Raw genomic sequence first — 15976 nt, forward strand, 5'->3', positions numbered from 1 at the left:
AACCAGAAAATAGATAGCGATTTCGTAGATTTTATATATCCGTATTTTACTGTCCTCTTCTTCCCTCAAATTTAGCGATTTCATGAAATTCTACAATTTGCATTTACGATCGTATATTCTTAATAACGTATCTATCTTTTAGAAAATGGCGCTCGTAAAGTTACTCCGTGGCAATTGCCCTGTGAGAAGGTTGACATAAAAATGTGCTTTATTTTATTGTATTTTAGTTAAACATGTAGGTAATTGAATGCTTTGAAACTGCCGGTTGTTTTTAAAAGGAAACGTTTATATAGCGACATTATATACGAATCTCTGTAGATTTTTCATGTAATTCTAATCGAATTAATCAAACGTAACAAAACTTCGTTCTTTTTACGAGAAAAGAATAGTCAATGGCAGTGATCCGAAGGATGCCCTTGTGAGCGTCGGTTGCTCCTCAAAGAAAATCGATATTTTGAATTAATTGACCTACATCTCAACGGCGAGGACTCGTGACCTCACTGTTAGGCTCGGCGAATAAACCGATTGGTACATACTATGTATGTGATTACATAGCGCAATTGCGCGCGATAACAAATATATGCTAATAATGATACCAATATTTAACACGGATATCATTGAACATCTGTTTCAACAAACATGTTTGCATAATATTGCAATTGCAATACGTTGCGATAGGTATTACAAATATAAACAACGTTTGTTTTCTTTTTCTTTGAATTTTAGTTTTGATAACATTTTTTAGAAATTTTTAATTTTTTCCACGACTATTAATTTTTTTATTTTAATTTACTTGGCTTATTTTTTTTGTTTATCAATTTATTTCATACGTTGACAGAATATACTTTTATAAAATATTAATCTGCCTTATATTTTTATTGTTTTATAATGTTTTATTTGTTCACAACGAGAATTTGTACTGAAAACAATCTTTAATGTATTATTATGGTAGCTCTTCGTTATTAAAAAATCGCTGTGTTATGAGCGTTGCAAAAATTTCCTGCAACATGAGAAGGTAAAATAAAAAAAATTTTTCATCGGACCGACCGACTGCAGCCTAGTATTAATTCACCTTCTTTATTTTCGAAATGCTCACGGCAAACATTTACTCGCATTTTCGCACTCGATCTCGTCCGTGAAACTTTTCACAAAGGCTCTTCTGCCTTTGGAACTAATTAGCGTTGCTCATGGTCCGTTGCGTAAAAAGTCTCGCTGGTTTTATTTGTCGTTTAATGCTCGAATGCACAGTGCAAAGAGTCTTCCGTTAGAAAGGAAGAACAACTAGCATTCAGCATTATATTTTAAGAAATAGAGATAACAAGAACGGAATGCGCGTATAGTGAAATTATCAGTACCTTATCGTTCATTAACTTTACCCGAAAGTATTTGAATTCTCGGAAATCTAGTTGTGATAATTGAATTTTTAAGGGGAAGCACCAAGAATTTTGCATAGAAAAGTCAACGTGACATTAATCACGCGTGCTTCGCGTAACGAGATATCTGATTGTTGGAATGATAATTTCGCGATTCGCGCGTAGAGATCGTGACGTTAACAGCATCCATCATTTCGAAAGAAATAATCGTTATCGTGCCATTTAACCTCTTCTACACAGGTTCAAGGGATCTCGTATCAAGCCGACTCGTGTGTATCATGTGTATTATGCGTGATTATTAGACGCAAATAAATTGTCGATTTTATCGAAATACTTTTCTGAGACGACGATGCGCGAATCGAGATCTTAACGAAATCCATTCGCGTCGTCGCGATATTTTTCAGGCCTAATCAGAAAGTATTCCAATTTAACCTATCTTCCTCAGCTTCGTTTCGTTCGTGATGTCCGGGTACGATTAATGATGCCACTTTAATGAAAAATGTTTCTTTTTTTTTTAACCTGATCCAGTTTTCAAAATTTAAATATTTAACGTGGAATATTTTTCACAAACGAATGAAATTTGTTTACAATAGCGCATTCTAGAAAATATAAATTGAAATGTTCTCGCTGCGACATATTTCGGTTTGTTGTTTGACCATTACTTTTGTTTGGTCGCCTGTGTCACGTCAGCAGACACATAGTTCTCATTTTTATGTATATATTCTCATACTATGGCGTTTACGATTCGCACATTTCTTTCTCAACAAATAATCGCGTATTGTAACATATTGTATATATGTATGTGCGTATTTTTGTTGGGATTGTCAGCTTGCCAAATGCCACTTTAAGATCGTGTAGATAGTCACAAGCTACTATGTGTACCGATGAATAAAGTATAAATAATGCAGCGACATAAATTGTGAGAACATCTCATTATTTCTTCGTTATTTTACTATTCTTTCAACCGCTTGTAAAATAATCAAGTTTTATAGATTAGTTTTACGATATATAGGCATACATATTCTCCATGATTTTATTTAGTGAATAACAAATAATAAAAGATAATTAGTAGCTAAATAAACATATTCAAAATAATATGTAAGCTAATCAGTAGATAATAAGCATATGTATGTAAAAAATATGCAAGATAATCAGTAGACAAATAAACATAATCAAATGTGTAATAAATAATGTTTTTTTTATTTAATCGCAAAACATTTTTATTCAAAGTAGCTGTGACACAATACAACAATATATTGGACAAAAATGCAGACATAAAAAGTAGACATGCATATCTTACTACAGAACATACTAGTAATTTTAAATTGAAATAAGTGGTATTTAGATTCACACGCGCGATCACCTTAAATAGTAAGCTAAACTTGGCTTTCGTTGAACGATGATACTTTTTGATGAATAATACATGACTTTACGTGACTCAACCAAATTTACATTGTTCTATTTTGCGCCAAATTCGTCCACAAAGGAAGGAATTTTCACTTGTCTCACCACACGGAGAGACCTATTCCATGTTTGACCGTAAAAATTTTTTTTTGTGTCTGAACGCATGGATTTATACGTGCTGTCTGACCAAATAATTCTATCACTACTGCCGAGCTTTTGCATAATTGTGACTTCATATATTTAATAGTAAATTAATAAATTAATAATTTGTTGCGATTAAAAATATTTTTTTTTAATTATACATTTAATACTTCAAAAAATACATTTTTTTTAATATTATAATTTACGTATCGTTTATATTTACTATCATATCTTTTATCGTTACAATTAATTAATATCGCACTGTTAATATATAACTTATACAATTGTATGCAAGGAAAAGTGAATATAAAAGTAATACTTAATTATTTTGCGTTGTATTTAATTTTTGCAAATTTTAATGGATACTTTGACAAATTTGAATAGCTTTGTTAAACTTAAAGTTTTGTTAGCATCATGCCTATCTGTGCAATTGGCATAAAACGCTTTAGGATTGATTGTAACAACCAATTGATGTTCACCAACAAATTAAATATAAATACATAAAGATTCTCGAAAAAATTGAAATAGGGACTTCTTAGACTGGGAATAAAAACGAAAACTATCTGAGATAATTGATTGATATTCAGTAAAAGATTTCCTATTATCTTTGTCTTCATTAAACATGCCGATATAATGCGAATATCGTATATGAGATATCGTGTATCGTCGTCATTGTTAGTATCATTTTTGCCATTGTTATTACCAGGGGTGACATTTGTATCATTTTTCTCATTATTATCATCAGGATTAACGTTAGTATCATTTTTGCCATTGTCATTGTCATTGTTGGTACTTTTATTATTTGTGTCATTGTCATCGTCAGTATGAACACTGCTCTTATTTTTATTATCATCATCATTGCTACTACTGCTATCACTTTTAACATCATCATCGTCAGTGCTGGCAGCAATAGTATTATGAATCACATTATTGTCAGTAGTAACGTTGGTATCATTTTCTCTCGATGCTGAAAAAGTATATATAAACTGTGTTAATCGTGTACGCAATTTTTGTAGGTACATTACAAGTAATTCTTATTAAAAATATATTTAATGTAATTATAAATATTATACTTAATTTCTGATGTGTAAATGAAAATTCGCAGTCAGCATTGCACGGGATTATTATTTTTCGAAGTGATTATTCTTGGAAAACTCACCAGCCTTAACATTGATCACAGTAATTGCACTTAGTAGCAAGATCAGCATATATGTATTCAAGTATCTTTGTAGCCCCATGTTTTTCACTATTACGAACATAAGTAAATACTGGCGCAACAACGTACTGCACTAATGGACTGCACGCGCGTATTCGGCGTATTTATAACAATACCGATAATTATAATGCAGAACCATTATTTGTCTCTATCGCTTGACTATGTATATGTGACGTATACATATATTTGTTTCTGTACGTTTGCGCCTTTCATGTAAAATATTCCAAGTATTTCGCAATTCTTTCGTACAATAAATTTCTGAGACCTTCAAAGTAATTTTTCAGACAATTATGAAAATAGATAATTTAGTTCCGTTTGAACAAAGTTTAGAAATATTTATTTTGTGCCCTGAATAGTTTTGTTTTGAATATTTTCTGTGTATTTGTTTTTATTTTTATAAAAATCTATGCGATGCATCATAGAAATTGAATAATCTTGAAAATTGTAAGAGATCATAATTCATTTAAAATTTTTATTCACGAAATTTTCTCTCTAAAATCTGTCTTTCGTACATTTTTGTATGATATATATATTATAAAATACACTTTAAGTTTTATAGTTAAATATTATCTCGATCGAGAAGTTTAATAGTTTCTTCTTAATTCAACTTTTTGAAAATTTCCTCTTCGAAAATTGAGTGAACGACAAAAAATTCAATTTCCAGCAACTTTTCTACACTACTTTAAACTCAAAAGTTTGAATCATTTCGTACTTTTTATCAACATCATTATCGTTTCCTGTCTTTCCGATAAGTTAACCGTTAAAAAGAACAAAATAGTTTTCTATTATTTTGTATGAAATTCTTTTTTGACGAAATATTTAGTAAAATTATAGGAAAAAGATATGTTATTAATTACAAAAATTTTAAATACAAGTTGAATATTGAATAATTTTTATCAGCTACATATCCATCGATTTTTCGTTTTACGCGAAAATATTTTATCTCATTTTCAAAACCTTGTTTTCACGAACTTGTTCATGAAAGACGTCACTTCTGGTGATTAAGAGTTTTGCAGGGAGTTCCATGACTTTTTGATAATCCTTGAAAATAAGCTGGACAATAACAAATCAAATAGGTCAATTTCTTCGTTGACCAACTTAGGAAAGGGAAGAGAGAGATTGCGAGAGAAACATCTCTGGGCTATATTTCGAAATCCATAATGTTGGCGTCTCGCCAGGAGACGTGGCGCCTGGCGTCGCGGCGCTCCATATATGAACTTATTTCCTTGGTAAAGCTTGTGTTTATTTTTAACATGAGATAACAAAAATATGATAAAGTTTTGTTAAAATATAGTTTGAATAAATTGAATATAGCGAAGAGATTAACTTCTCTATGAAAAAAAAAAACAACTTTTTTTATTATGTATACTATTTATACTTTACACGCAAAAGTTGTTCTATTCCTATAATCGCTTTTGTTGAAGAAAAATATTTATTAAACAGTTTTTTTATAGATTAAATTTGCAATTTAAAAAAAAAGTACAATAAACATTCCATATATTTACATGCAAATATTTCGAGTGTAAAATCGCCATTTGGAAGATTCAGTTGACTTTAATTGTATTCAATTACTTGGCTTAAAAATAGTTGTTAATATATATATATATATATATTAATATATAATGCATATAAGTTTTTGTGCGAGCATGAGTTAACAGCTTTTATTATTAGGTGCAATCATTGCGGCGCCTTGCATTATTAATTCTGTCCTCATCTGTCGCCGACATGTCCTATTCGTGTGTCTAATGTATTATACCTCTTAGCTGAACATGAACACGCAGCGTAAGCGCCAGGTACCTCTTATAGTCATGTCGATAAACAGTTCCGACGTTAAAAAAAATATACCATTTACGCTCCTGACATCACGGTATGCAAAACGAAATACGTTCAGCAATTATAAACTTTGACAATAACGCTTTATGATAACATATCATAAGAAGCTTCTTTGCGAATATTGATAGCTATTTGTAAGTCCATATTTTTTGGTTGTAGAATGATAAGTTATTATGTAATATCTAATTACATAATACGAGTGAAGACGTGGGCGCCGCACTGAATATCGAACATATCTTTGTGCATTTTTTTATCTGTTTATCTGAAATCTTTATCTCTATTTTATTTACTTATCTTGAATATAAATAAGAGAAGAAGAGGGAAGTTGTCATGTAAGAAGTCGCATTCAATTGCGTTTTAAAAGCACATACTTCAAACTTGTTGAATGTTGTGCGCAAATTACGATATGATATAAATGATAAAAAATGTTTAAATAAATGATATGAATTGTATATTAATAAGCTTATAATTTTGTAATTTTTATACGTGACAGGCAAATCATTCTCTATATTAATGAAACTCGCCAAGTAAATATTTTTCTTCTTATAAATTCTTGTAAATTTACGTAAAATATTTTCGTAAATCATAAATTTAATATGGTTACTTTTTATGGCTTATTATTAATTTCTGGCATATGATTATATATAATTAGCATTTAATATAAACAACTGTGATATATGATCTGTGTGCTGTTTTTCCTCATTTGTTTATCTATAATTTTTATCGAAAAATATATCATATTACAGTTGTGTTTTTTCGCGGACAGTTTTGCTTGATAATACATTTGATAAAACGAAATAAATGATGCGATGATAATTTGATTAAAGTATCGTGTTTATAAATATTATTAATTATCGAATAAACAATTGTGAATATTATTGTCAGTGATAATCATTGGCGGACTGTAAAAATGATGATACAATTTCTGTTTATAAAAACAAGCAACTGTAAAAAAATTTCCAAGTAATTGCAACTCCCGAATCGAACAAACAAAACGCAAATTTATGAATTTCTCTCTCTCTCTCTCTCTCTCTTTCTCTCTTTCTTTCTTTCTCTTCGCCTGAAAAAAATTGTTCCCAAAATCATTAATGTAAGCGCCCGAAATATTCAACACTTGATTTATATGATCTGTAGACGCGTACGTTGCAATTTGTTTAAACGTCGATCGAGACGTTTACGTTATCATGTGTGTACATCTAGATTTCTCCTTTCGTTTTATTTGGTTCAAATATTTCTTTTGGCGCAAAAGTAAGAGCTGTCTTATATTACGCTGTTTTGAGGAGCTATTAAAAAATAAGTAGCATTCGCTCTCGATCGAAGAGGAATGTCTGACAGGTGTGAGAAAAAAATACGTAGAAAGCCTATATAAATCGCTTTTACTTCTTTGAAACAAGAAATTATTTTCACTATATCGTATAAAGGCCGGATGTTACTACTTGTTTCACTTGTTGATGATTCTGAAATTGACGCTGACCATTCGCTATGCGACTACGAATCCGGAAGATCGTAAAAAAACAAACAACGATAATAAATTGGATTAAATCTCTTAAAGTCTTAAAGAAAAAGCTATACTTTGTCTCTCGTTATATGTTAATGTTTTTTCTTAAGTTTAATTTTTATTATATATTAAAATGAGAGAGAAAGAAAAAACCCAAAGACATTTTTGTCCACTTTATTTTTCTACTAATCTTGTATAGATTTTATGTATACGAATTTTTATCAGCATTTTCCTAAACGCATGTTTAACAAAATTATTTTAGATATAACGGAGCTATCAGCTTCCAGACATTATTATGGTAGAAGACTTTTACAGACCAAAGATAACGAGAGTAGCAAATACACGATAAATGACGTAAATGTTGCCTGAAGTTCTTGGGACGAGATCTTTTATTCGCGTAGCACGCTCATCCTCAAGACAAATCACTATGATTATTATCTTTATGATACATCGATTTATTGCTATCATTTGCGTTTTCCGTGCAAATGGATGAATTGAGTGTAAATTGTATGAATGTTGCAAGCGATAGTTATGACACATTTGCATCTAAGACGTGACTATCATCTTTAATATACGTAATACAATTGCGCGATGCATTATCGATCGTATTTGAATGTTGTAATTGAAGCAAAATCGATATTGTATAATTCATATAGATACAATATATACAATATTCGTCTTCTGGTTATAATCACATAATGAGATTTTTTTAAATTTCCGTAATGTGTTATAGCATCTCATAAATAACTTTTATAACAGAAATCTTTTAAAGATTCTTTTATAAAAATGTCTTTTGCATTTTAATTACTTGTTTATTTAGCTTGGTAATTATTACAAATTTTTCTCTTATATCTTATAATTTTATTAGTTCTCTTTCTCATGTATGTTTTTCTTCTTTTCCTCTCTTTCCTCCTTATTTCGAAAAATTATATAAAAGCATATTGCGGGAGATACGCTTTCTGAGATCTTTTATTAGATAATATTAATGGAAAAGGCGATATATGATCGTGCTCGCTTTTACCTTTGAAAACCGGCTTTGGGGATTGATTGTCTCCGCCGTAAGATTCATGACTTTAATGTCATGGATGAATTATTATCTGTAAATTTAGTGACGTTAAGTGATAGCAGAGAAAAAGAGAGAGAGATTCAAATACACATAAACTGCATATGCAACGTAAAAAGCAAATGTGCTCTTTTTTACATAATGAAAATTTCTTAGATAGTTGACTTTGCCCTCTCAATGATGCACATTGTTTTTTTTATTCCATATCTTTATATAACATGTATTAACTGCACACAACATTATCTATAACATTATAAAATATTACTTATTCAAATGCCGCAAATATTAATTATATGCGATTTAAATGTATATAAAATTGAATTATATGACATAAACGATGTAAAAAAATCAGAGAGGATGTAAGAGAAAATTGCGAGAGATTTATTCTTGGCTTTTATATAGGTAAGACTAATCAATGGCTTCTAGTTATGCTCCATTTTTTTGATTAATTTTATCTCTTATGCCGATAATAAAGGAGGGTCTTTTGAGAGATGTTCTTGTAACATACACAACAGATAGTTATTAATCGTTCCTCGCGTAAACAGATCTGGCGATGTGTGCGAGTACACACATGGATATACGAAGATAACATGACAAGCAGTACGTAAATAGGAAAATCGATGTAGCTGTTCTTACCAAATAACGAATTTCATCTCCATTCATGTGAATCGCTTCTTTCAGCTTCTATTTTTGTCTTTCAATAACTCAGAATCTTTGTTTATTTAATATTTTTGAAAATTTAATCTTTTCCTCTTGTGGATTTTTGTAATAATATTTTTGTTTATTTTGTTATCATCTCTTTGCTATCAATAATTTTAGCAACATTGTTATTAAATTAATAAACGACGTTGAATTATATAAAAATAATATTATATATATATATATATATATATATATATATATATACATATTTTTATTTAAAAAATAATTAATTTTTTTCGTGTATGCGTTTTTCTTTTTTTAGCGTTATATGTATTCACACGTGTCGCCGTTACAAGTCGACGGGATTATAGGTTGCTTGGTTTTATTATAGATATCAACAGATATATATACTTTTGTTATTGAATTTCAAAGATTGATTTATTTTATCATTCTGATTTTTGTCGTTACGTTCAGCATAAACCTAGAATGCATTCATACAGTTCAACGAATGAAATTTGTAATAGGATGCGTGACGATGCGTAAATCGTTATAGATATCAATAAGAAATTATTCAGTTTTTTTTTTCCGATAAAATATCTCTCGCACATTATTCATACAAAACATAAAAATTTGTTTTCTGAAGTTGTCAATTTTAATCAACTTTCAGAGTCTACCGATTAATTGCCGTCTTCGCAGATATTGTAATATCTTTTTTTTAATTTTGTAAACATAACAAGCCTTATTAATGATTTAATTGCTTTATTTGATTGTTGTATTTTAGTAAACAAGAAAAAAAAATTCGGAAAATATAATTCAGACGATTATTAATTATTTTTCCTTGCGTTTTTTTGTGTAGGTGTTTTTTACAATATATAAAACTGGAAATACCGGTTTTATGAGATATTCTAAATTGCTTCAGCTATTTATTTATCCTGTAATTCGTTTGCCATAAATGATCATTTAAATATCGACGCGTACCGAACAGAATGTCTCAGTTCGATGAATTGTGGAAAGGATTGTGGAAAATAATGAAATAAACAATTAATTGCCTTGAGTACGTCACTATTATTTTGATGACAAGAGTTATTTTCAGTCGCCCTTTATTCGTGTACAATATACTCTACAATTTAATGGTAACTGCGTTGCAATTCGACTATAATGGCACGTGAAAGATACACGTGGAAAGAGTATATATATATATATATATATATATATATATATATATATATATGGTTAATGTAGATGTAACCATTGCTCTCTCGCGCATGTAAAAGAATATTTTGATACCGCTAGCTATCGCAAGTAAATTAAATCCCGCAAGTTTCACAATTAAATTAATTAATATACAATCGATAAAAAATACAATGGTATTATTTATATACTCGTACAGAATTAATAATTATTGATTTGAAAAGTACATTCAAAGCGTGGAATTTAATTTTTTAACGCATCGAACGAATCGATAGAATTGCCTTGATAGAAATAAATAATGATTAATGGAAAAATAAATAAAAAACCGGGTGTAAGAACTGCGTATTTTTTTTTTATTAATGTAATCAAGTATTAATGAGGTTATAAATGACAATGATATACTTTATATTCAGCGAATAATGGATACGTGTCACACAAACATGTCATATAGGTTCTAACAATAGTTAAATATTACACATTTATTATAGATCATTTTAATGTTCAATATAACGAATTAGATTTCGATAAAAATTGCGCGACACGCTTATCTCATTTATATGTTCTCGTGAATAGCACGTTTTATCCAAGCATCCATTATCTTCCGGTCGCTTCCATCTCAAGGACCAACGTCATCATCGTCATTCACACACTATTGTGTATGCGCGCTATAATTTCCGACTATACCAACATGCAAGTGATAGCTCTTATCTCCCGACATGGTTGTTGCACCGAGACTGCATGTCAGTCTCGCGATGGTTTGCGATTAATTTATAACGGTGTTGTTACTCTGAATCCACTGCGAGAAGAAACCATCTACTCGAACCGCATACAAAATCACACAGCTATGACGTTCTCGAAATAGTCGGGATCTGTTTTGATCTCGAATCTTCTCATCAGGCTACGATCTCGTGCAAGAAGTCGCTTTCATTCCAAAAGTCACATTCGCCGCATGATTAAGCGTTGAAATATCACATCCTCAAGTATCTTTATCTTTCACGTTTAAGTTTAGCTAAATTTTCAAAGTAAATGCGGATTTCTCTTTTGCTGTATTTAGATGCTTGAAATTTCTTGGGGTACGTTGGAGTATAACTCACAAGTTTATTAATATTATATTCTTGTGTTGTTATCTCTGATAAGCGGACATGTTAAAAGTATTTCTGTATAAATAGTAGCATATTTTAAACCTGTTTGTGCGGTATTATTATTATGAGATGAATATAGAATATTTCTAATGAGTCGTATAATCATTCCGATTGACCGTGTTCTCGCTTTTTCTCATCACAACAAGTTCAATCGCAATTATTGCAAGATGCTATTGCGATTAAATAAAGATCTTCTTCGAAAATCTTTTCACTGCTCAAAAATACTTGACTGTATAAGCCAATATAAATTTGTCTTGTAATAATTTTTCTAACAAAATAATTTTATTTAGAAGATATGGAGATTTTTACTTATGAAAAGTTAAACATAATTATCAAGGCAAGCTGTTTACGACTGATAAGTAAGACGTTTAGATGTAAAATGTTTTCTTTTTCTATGAGATATGAAGATTTAATATTAATATAAATAAAGATAGGATCATAAAAGCAACAATTTTTGTCATCAAACCACAAAATTAGTCAATTGATTTTTTAGCATATAAAAATTATACAAAAATTATTAAGTTAATTTTATGTAAAATTTGTTAAAAGATAAAAAATAAACATGAGATGAAATTATGTATATTCAGTATTATGTAAAAATGAATAGCGTTATCGACAACAGCTCGATGTGACTTCCCGTTCCGGCGACATCATCAATCGAAATATTGAGCAGCGAGATTGCGTGATCGGATGTATTAGACACATGGCAATCTGATCCTATTTATGAACCTCGTGATGCTTGTTTAGTTATTGTACACAATAAGTAGCCGATGTCCGCATGCGGCACGTGCCCAGTTCGTGAACAGCTGCTAGACAATAATAGAGACATATTGACGTGCTATCGTTTCATTCTTCATATACGCCAGATTTAAACAGCGTTATTAAGCAATCGAGGGTCCAGTAAGTTTCAATAAAATGTAATGAAAGATATAAAACAAATAGATTGATACTTGCAAGTGGTTCTATTGTGTTCGCGAAATGTCAATTGTTGAGAGCATCGAGGCGAATTTTTTGTTATACATTTGCATGAGAATAAAATTGCATGTTCAATTATGCAGGCATGCAACACGTTTGGAATTTTTCCGTCTGCTCATAAAAAAACGACAGTCTATAGAGCACAGGAGGAATTTTACCGGCGGGAATATCGTAGCGTTTCGCGACAATAGGGAGATTATATTATGCGTGTTCATCGCGATTATCTTCCGAACATTGTAGTTGTAATTAATTATTCAGATGACACATACATGAATACACACCAACGTCTATGTCGAGGATTTTTCGAGGAAATATCGGAATAAGCCACTGGGAAACGAGACGATATTTGTCAATAGTTACATAACATCTGTGAAAAAAGACTTCCTTGAGACAAGGACATTGAGATTATAATGACTGTATCCTCGAAAGTTTTTGTACATGTCATGCGGAAACACGAGCAGACACATTAAAATATTGAAATATATTCCGAAATTAAAATATTAGAATGTATTTCCGAAAGAAATTATTATAGCTCGTTTTTACGATAAAATAATATTTGCTTTAACGTGCATTGCCATCATTTGTCGACGTAATTTGTAACTTGTATCTATCTTAAGAGGAAATTAGAGAAATTTAAATTGACGTATATACAAGAGATAATGGAACATATTTCAAAACAAATTGAAATGTAGCTATATATAAAAATCATCAATCACGCTTGCGTTTGTGTCGGTATCATTTATTATATAATTTGCATGCGCACGTCAACAGACAAGCGGAAATCAGATATTATAAGGAGAAGGAATGTCGCTTTGGATCTAGAAAATTCATTTTACTTCAAACGCTTTGCCAACGCTTGTCGAAGGTTTATCGATCAGTGATACACTTCAAGGAGAAACTAGAAATTGAGGAAGATATTATATTACGATGATAAAGATTGGTTGATGGTCAATCTTCTTGATAATTTCCGTTTGACGGGGATTGATATTTTTAGGAAGGTTAATCGTTGACAGAAAAAACATATCTTAAAGACATGTCTTTCCTCCTTCAGAGAGATGTTGGAAGAAATATATTATGGCTCTCTTGAAAGTATGCCGAAGATAAATTGATCGTACATACTTGAACTTGCTTGAGTTTCTTCTAAATTTATTATGTTACGCTTAAAGCTGGTTTAAGATTATATAACTGATATGCAATATTTCGCAATATCATTTATGTATCGTAACTATACCATATTTGCATATGTAATGACTGAAGTTATTCTATGGCGTCGGAAATGAATGTGCAATCTTGTAACGGATCGGAAAATTGAAATGTTTGCTTTTTATTACCGGCGTTCTACTGAAATTAAATGCTGGCAGATAAGAATATCTACTGATCTACTCTAATGGAAGATGCACGAGTTTCATTGAATTTACTGTTTCAAGATGCTATCTCGCATCGTGTAGGCTTCAGGAATACCGTTATTAATAATATACATATAATGATAGCACTCATGACTACTTAATAATTTAGCGAACTGTTTCTAAATCCGTATCAATGTGATATCAGTTTAATCTAGGTTTACGTAAGTTATAAACTCAGTCATTATTATTTCGCACATACATATTACTGCAAAAATACGTATTATATTATCAGAGAGACTATAATCGTCTCCTTCGTTAATTTTTAAGTGCCATCCGTTCGCGATAATGTAATAAACAACATATTCATATATATATATATGCTGGAAATGAAATATGAAATTGGCACTAAACGCTCGTGTAATACTTGAAATTGTATTTTAACCGCGTACGATCGTCGTGTTAAAAAACACTGGCGATAACGGCACCACCGATAACCGGATAGAACGTGGAGCGTTAAAAATAAGCGAAATAGTTCATTACCGTGACCTTCTTTCACCCATCAGAAGGAGGAACTGGGCTATTTCTGACGACAGCGGAGCCCACATGCATCGGCTGCAACGGATCGATAATCCGTCGCTTCTCACGAGGGACATTCATGTTTTTCGTCACCGATGCGTTAGGTGCATCGATGGTGCTTCCTCCTCCTCAAGCTAGGACACGTTGTTTGCTTGCGCGTTAATGCGTGCGTGCCACGCACGCGTCTTGCACGCGGGCGAGCGCATAATGCGGGACGCACGTTATTGTCGCCGCGAAATTGTCACTTTCTCGCTTCTCGCCAAGCGAGAGAATGCGCGAGACTCTATTTTTAATACTCGAGAGTTCGTTGTAACAAACATAAAGAGATTGCCTCAAGATCGCTTTAAGTTGATAACGCTCGACTTTTGCGAAAATAAATTGGCCGGTTTTTTTTTTTTTTTTTTTTTTTCTTTTTTATACCTGGAAGTTTGATATTTATACCTGGATTCTTCCACGATTCTATAGAAGGCAAATATCTGTATATATTCTTTTTTTCCTGAAAATTTAAGAGATGCATAACAGCACTTTTGTGATAAATATTTCTGTTACACATATTTCTCGATGCATCGTGACGTGAAGGTATAAAAATGAAATGGAAGCAAAACACACTTTAGTTTAGTTACATATTACTTTGAACATAAACTCATCAATATTGATGAGTGGACATTTGGTTGGTTTTTTTTCTAAAAATAATAAATTCCTTTTTTTTCTGTGAAAAATTTTTATATTTAATGAGAAATTCAAAGAGACCAATTTTTCAGTTTATTTTACCGTATATACTATGAATTGAATATAATCTTTTAGACTTTTTTTTCCATTGCAGAGAATTTTTCGCTTGAAATAAACATGACTTTGATATAAATTTTAATCGTATAAACTGTATTTATAACTATATTTGCATTTCCGGAGTAAAAATCTAGAATAAAATTTGTAAATTTTTTGCGTCTTAGCTAGAATCTGCACCCACGCGATCTTTACGTCTGTGATGCTCGCTGCCGGTCTATCTCACTCTCTTTTACGAATACTTTAAACAAACTATCTACGCAGAATCACGAATCTCTGAGAAACGCATGTTTCTTGATAAAAGAATAAACATAATATAGGTTTCTGTATCTTTACTGCTACGTATTATATGTACATCACTGCTCCTGGAGGAGTAAATGATTTTTATAACGTCTCCTTTACATATAATGTACAAATTCATATGCTATAAATAGAATATTATAGTTGGATATTTTTAAATTTATGATTAATACTAATGACGTATTGTTAACATAAATGTATCATTATATCTTATTGTTATCTAAAAGAATATTGTATTATCAGAAAAATAGCACGTTCTTTCTTGCAATAAGCTAATTAAATATTCCTCATCAAATGATTTATGGATCTGAATCTCAGAACAAAGGATAGCGTGATGAGACCTTTTACGTCGTTAAACATTAATCATGCCATAACGTAATACTTGTTTAATCATACGCTATAATGAACGTTGACAGCGAGGCATGTATTCTGTGATTTTCGTCAACTAATCACTTAAACTGATGTGCCTTAAATTTCCGTTAGGTTTGCATCA

At 30.9% G+C, this 15976-nt stretch overlaps 2 protein-coding genes across 19 annotated transcripts in view; one reads left to right on the plus strand and one right to left on the minus strand.

The window, feature by feature from the left end:
* Dnc (phosphodiesterase dunce) overlaps window positions 1-15976 on the plus strand; it is a 324716-nt gene that overhangs the window by 291601 nt on the left and 17139 nt on the right. The gene's annotated exons all lie outside the window — the stretch shown is intronic.
* On the minus strand, window positions 2567-4225 carry LOC140670936 (uncharacterized). The gene is made up of 2 exons (XM_072901850.1): window positions 4078-4225; window positions 2567-3885 (listed from the first exon to the last, which is right to left on the minus strand). The coding sequence occupies exons 1-2, from the start codon at window positions 4175-4177 to the stop codon at window positions 3314-3316; spliced, it is 672 nt and encodes a 223-aa protein (XP_072757951.1). The 5' UTR covers window positions 4178-4225; the 3' UTR covers window positions 2567-3313.

This window comes from Anoplolepis gracilipes, chromosome 11, assembly GCF_047496725.1.
Source record: "Anoplolepis gracilipes chromosome 11, ASM4749672v1, whole genome shotgun sequence".
Lineage (NCBI taxonomy): Eukaryota > Metazoa > Arthropoda > Insecta > Hymenoptera > Formicidae > Anoplolepis > Anoplolepis gracilipes.

Bases quoted from the DNA above. Each gene is read 5' to 3' on its own strand.
- LOC140670936 (XM_072901850.1), bottom strand. From the start codon at position 4,177: ATGTTCGTAATAGTGAAAAACATGGGGCTACAAAGATACTTGAATACA. The intron at 3,886-4,077 runs GTGAGTTTTCCA...ATACTTTTTCAG, and splicing joins TGTGATCAATGTTAAGGCTG to CATCGAGAGAAAATGATACC.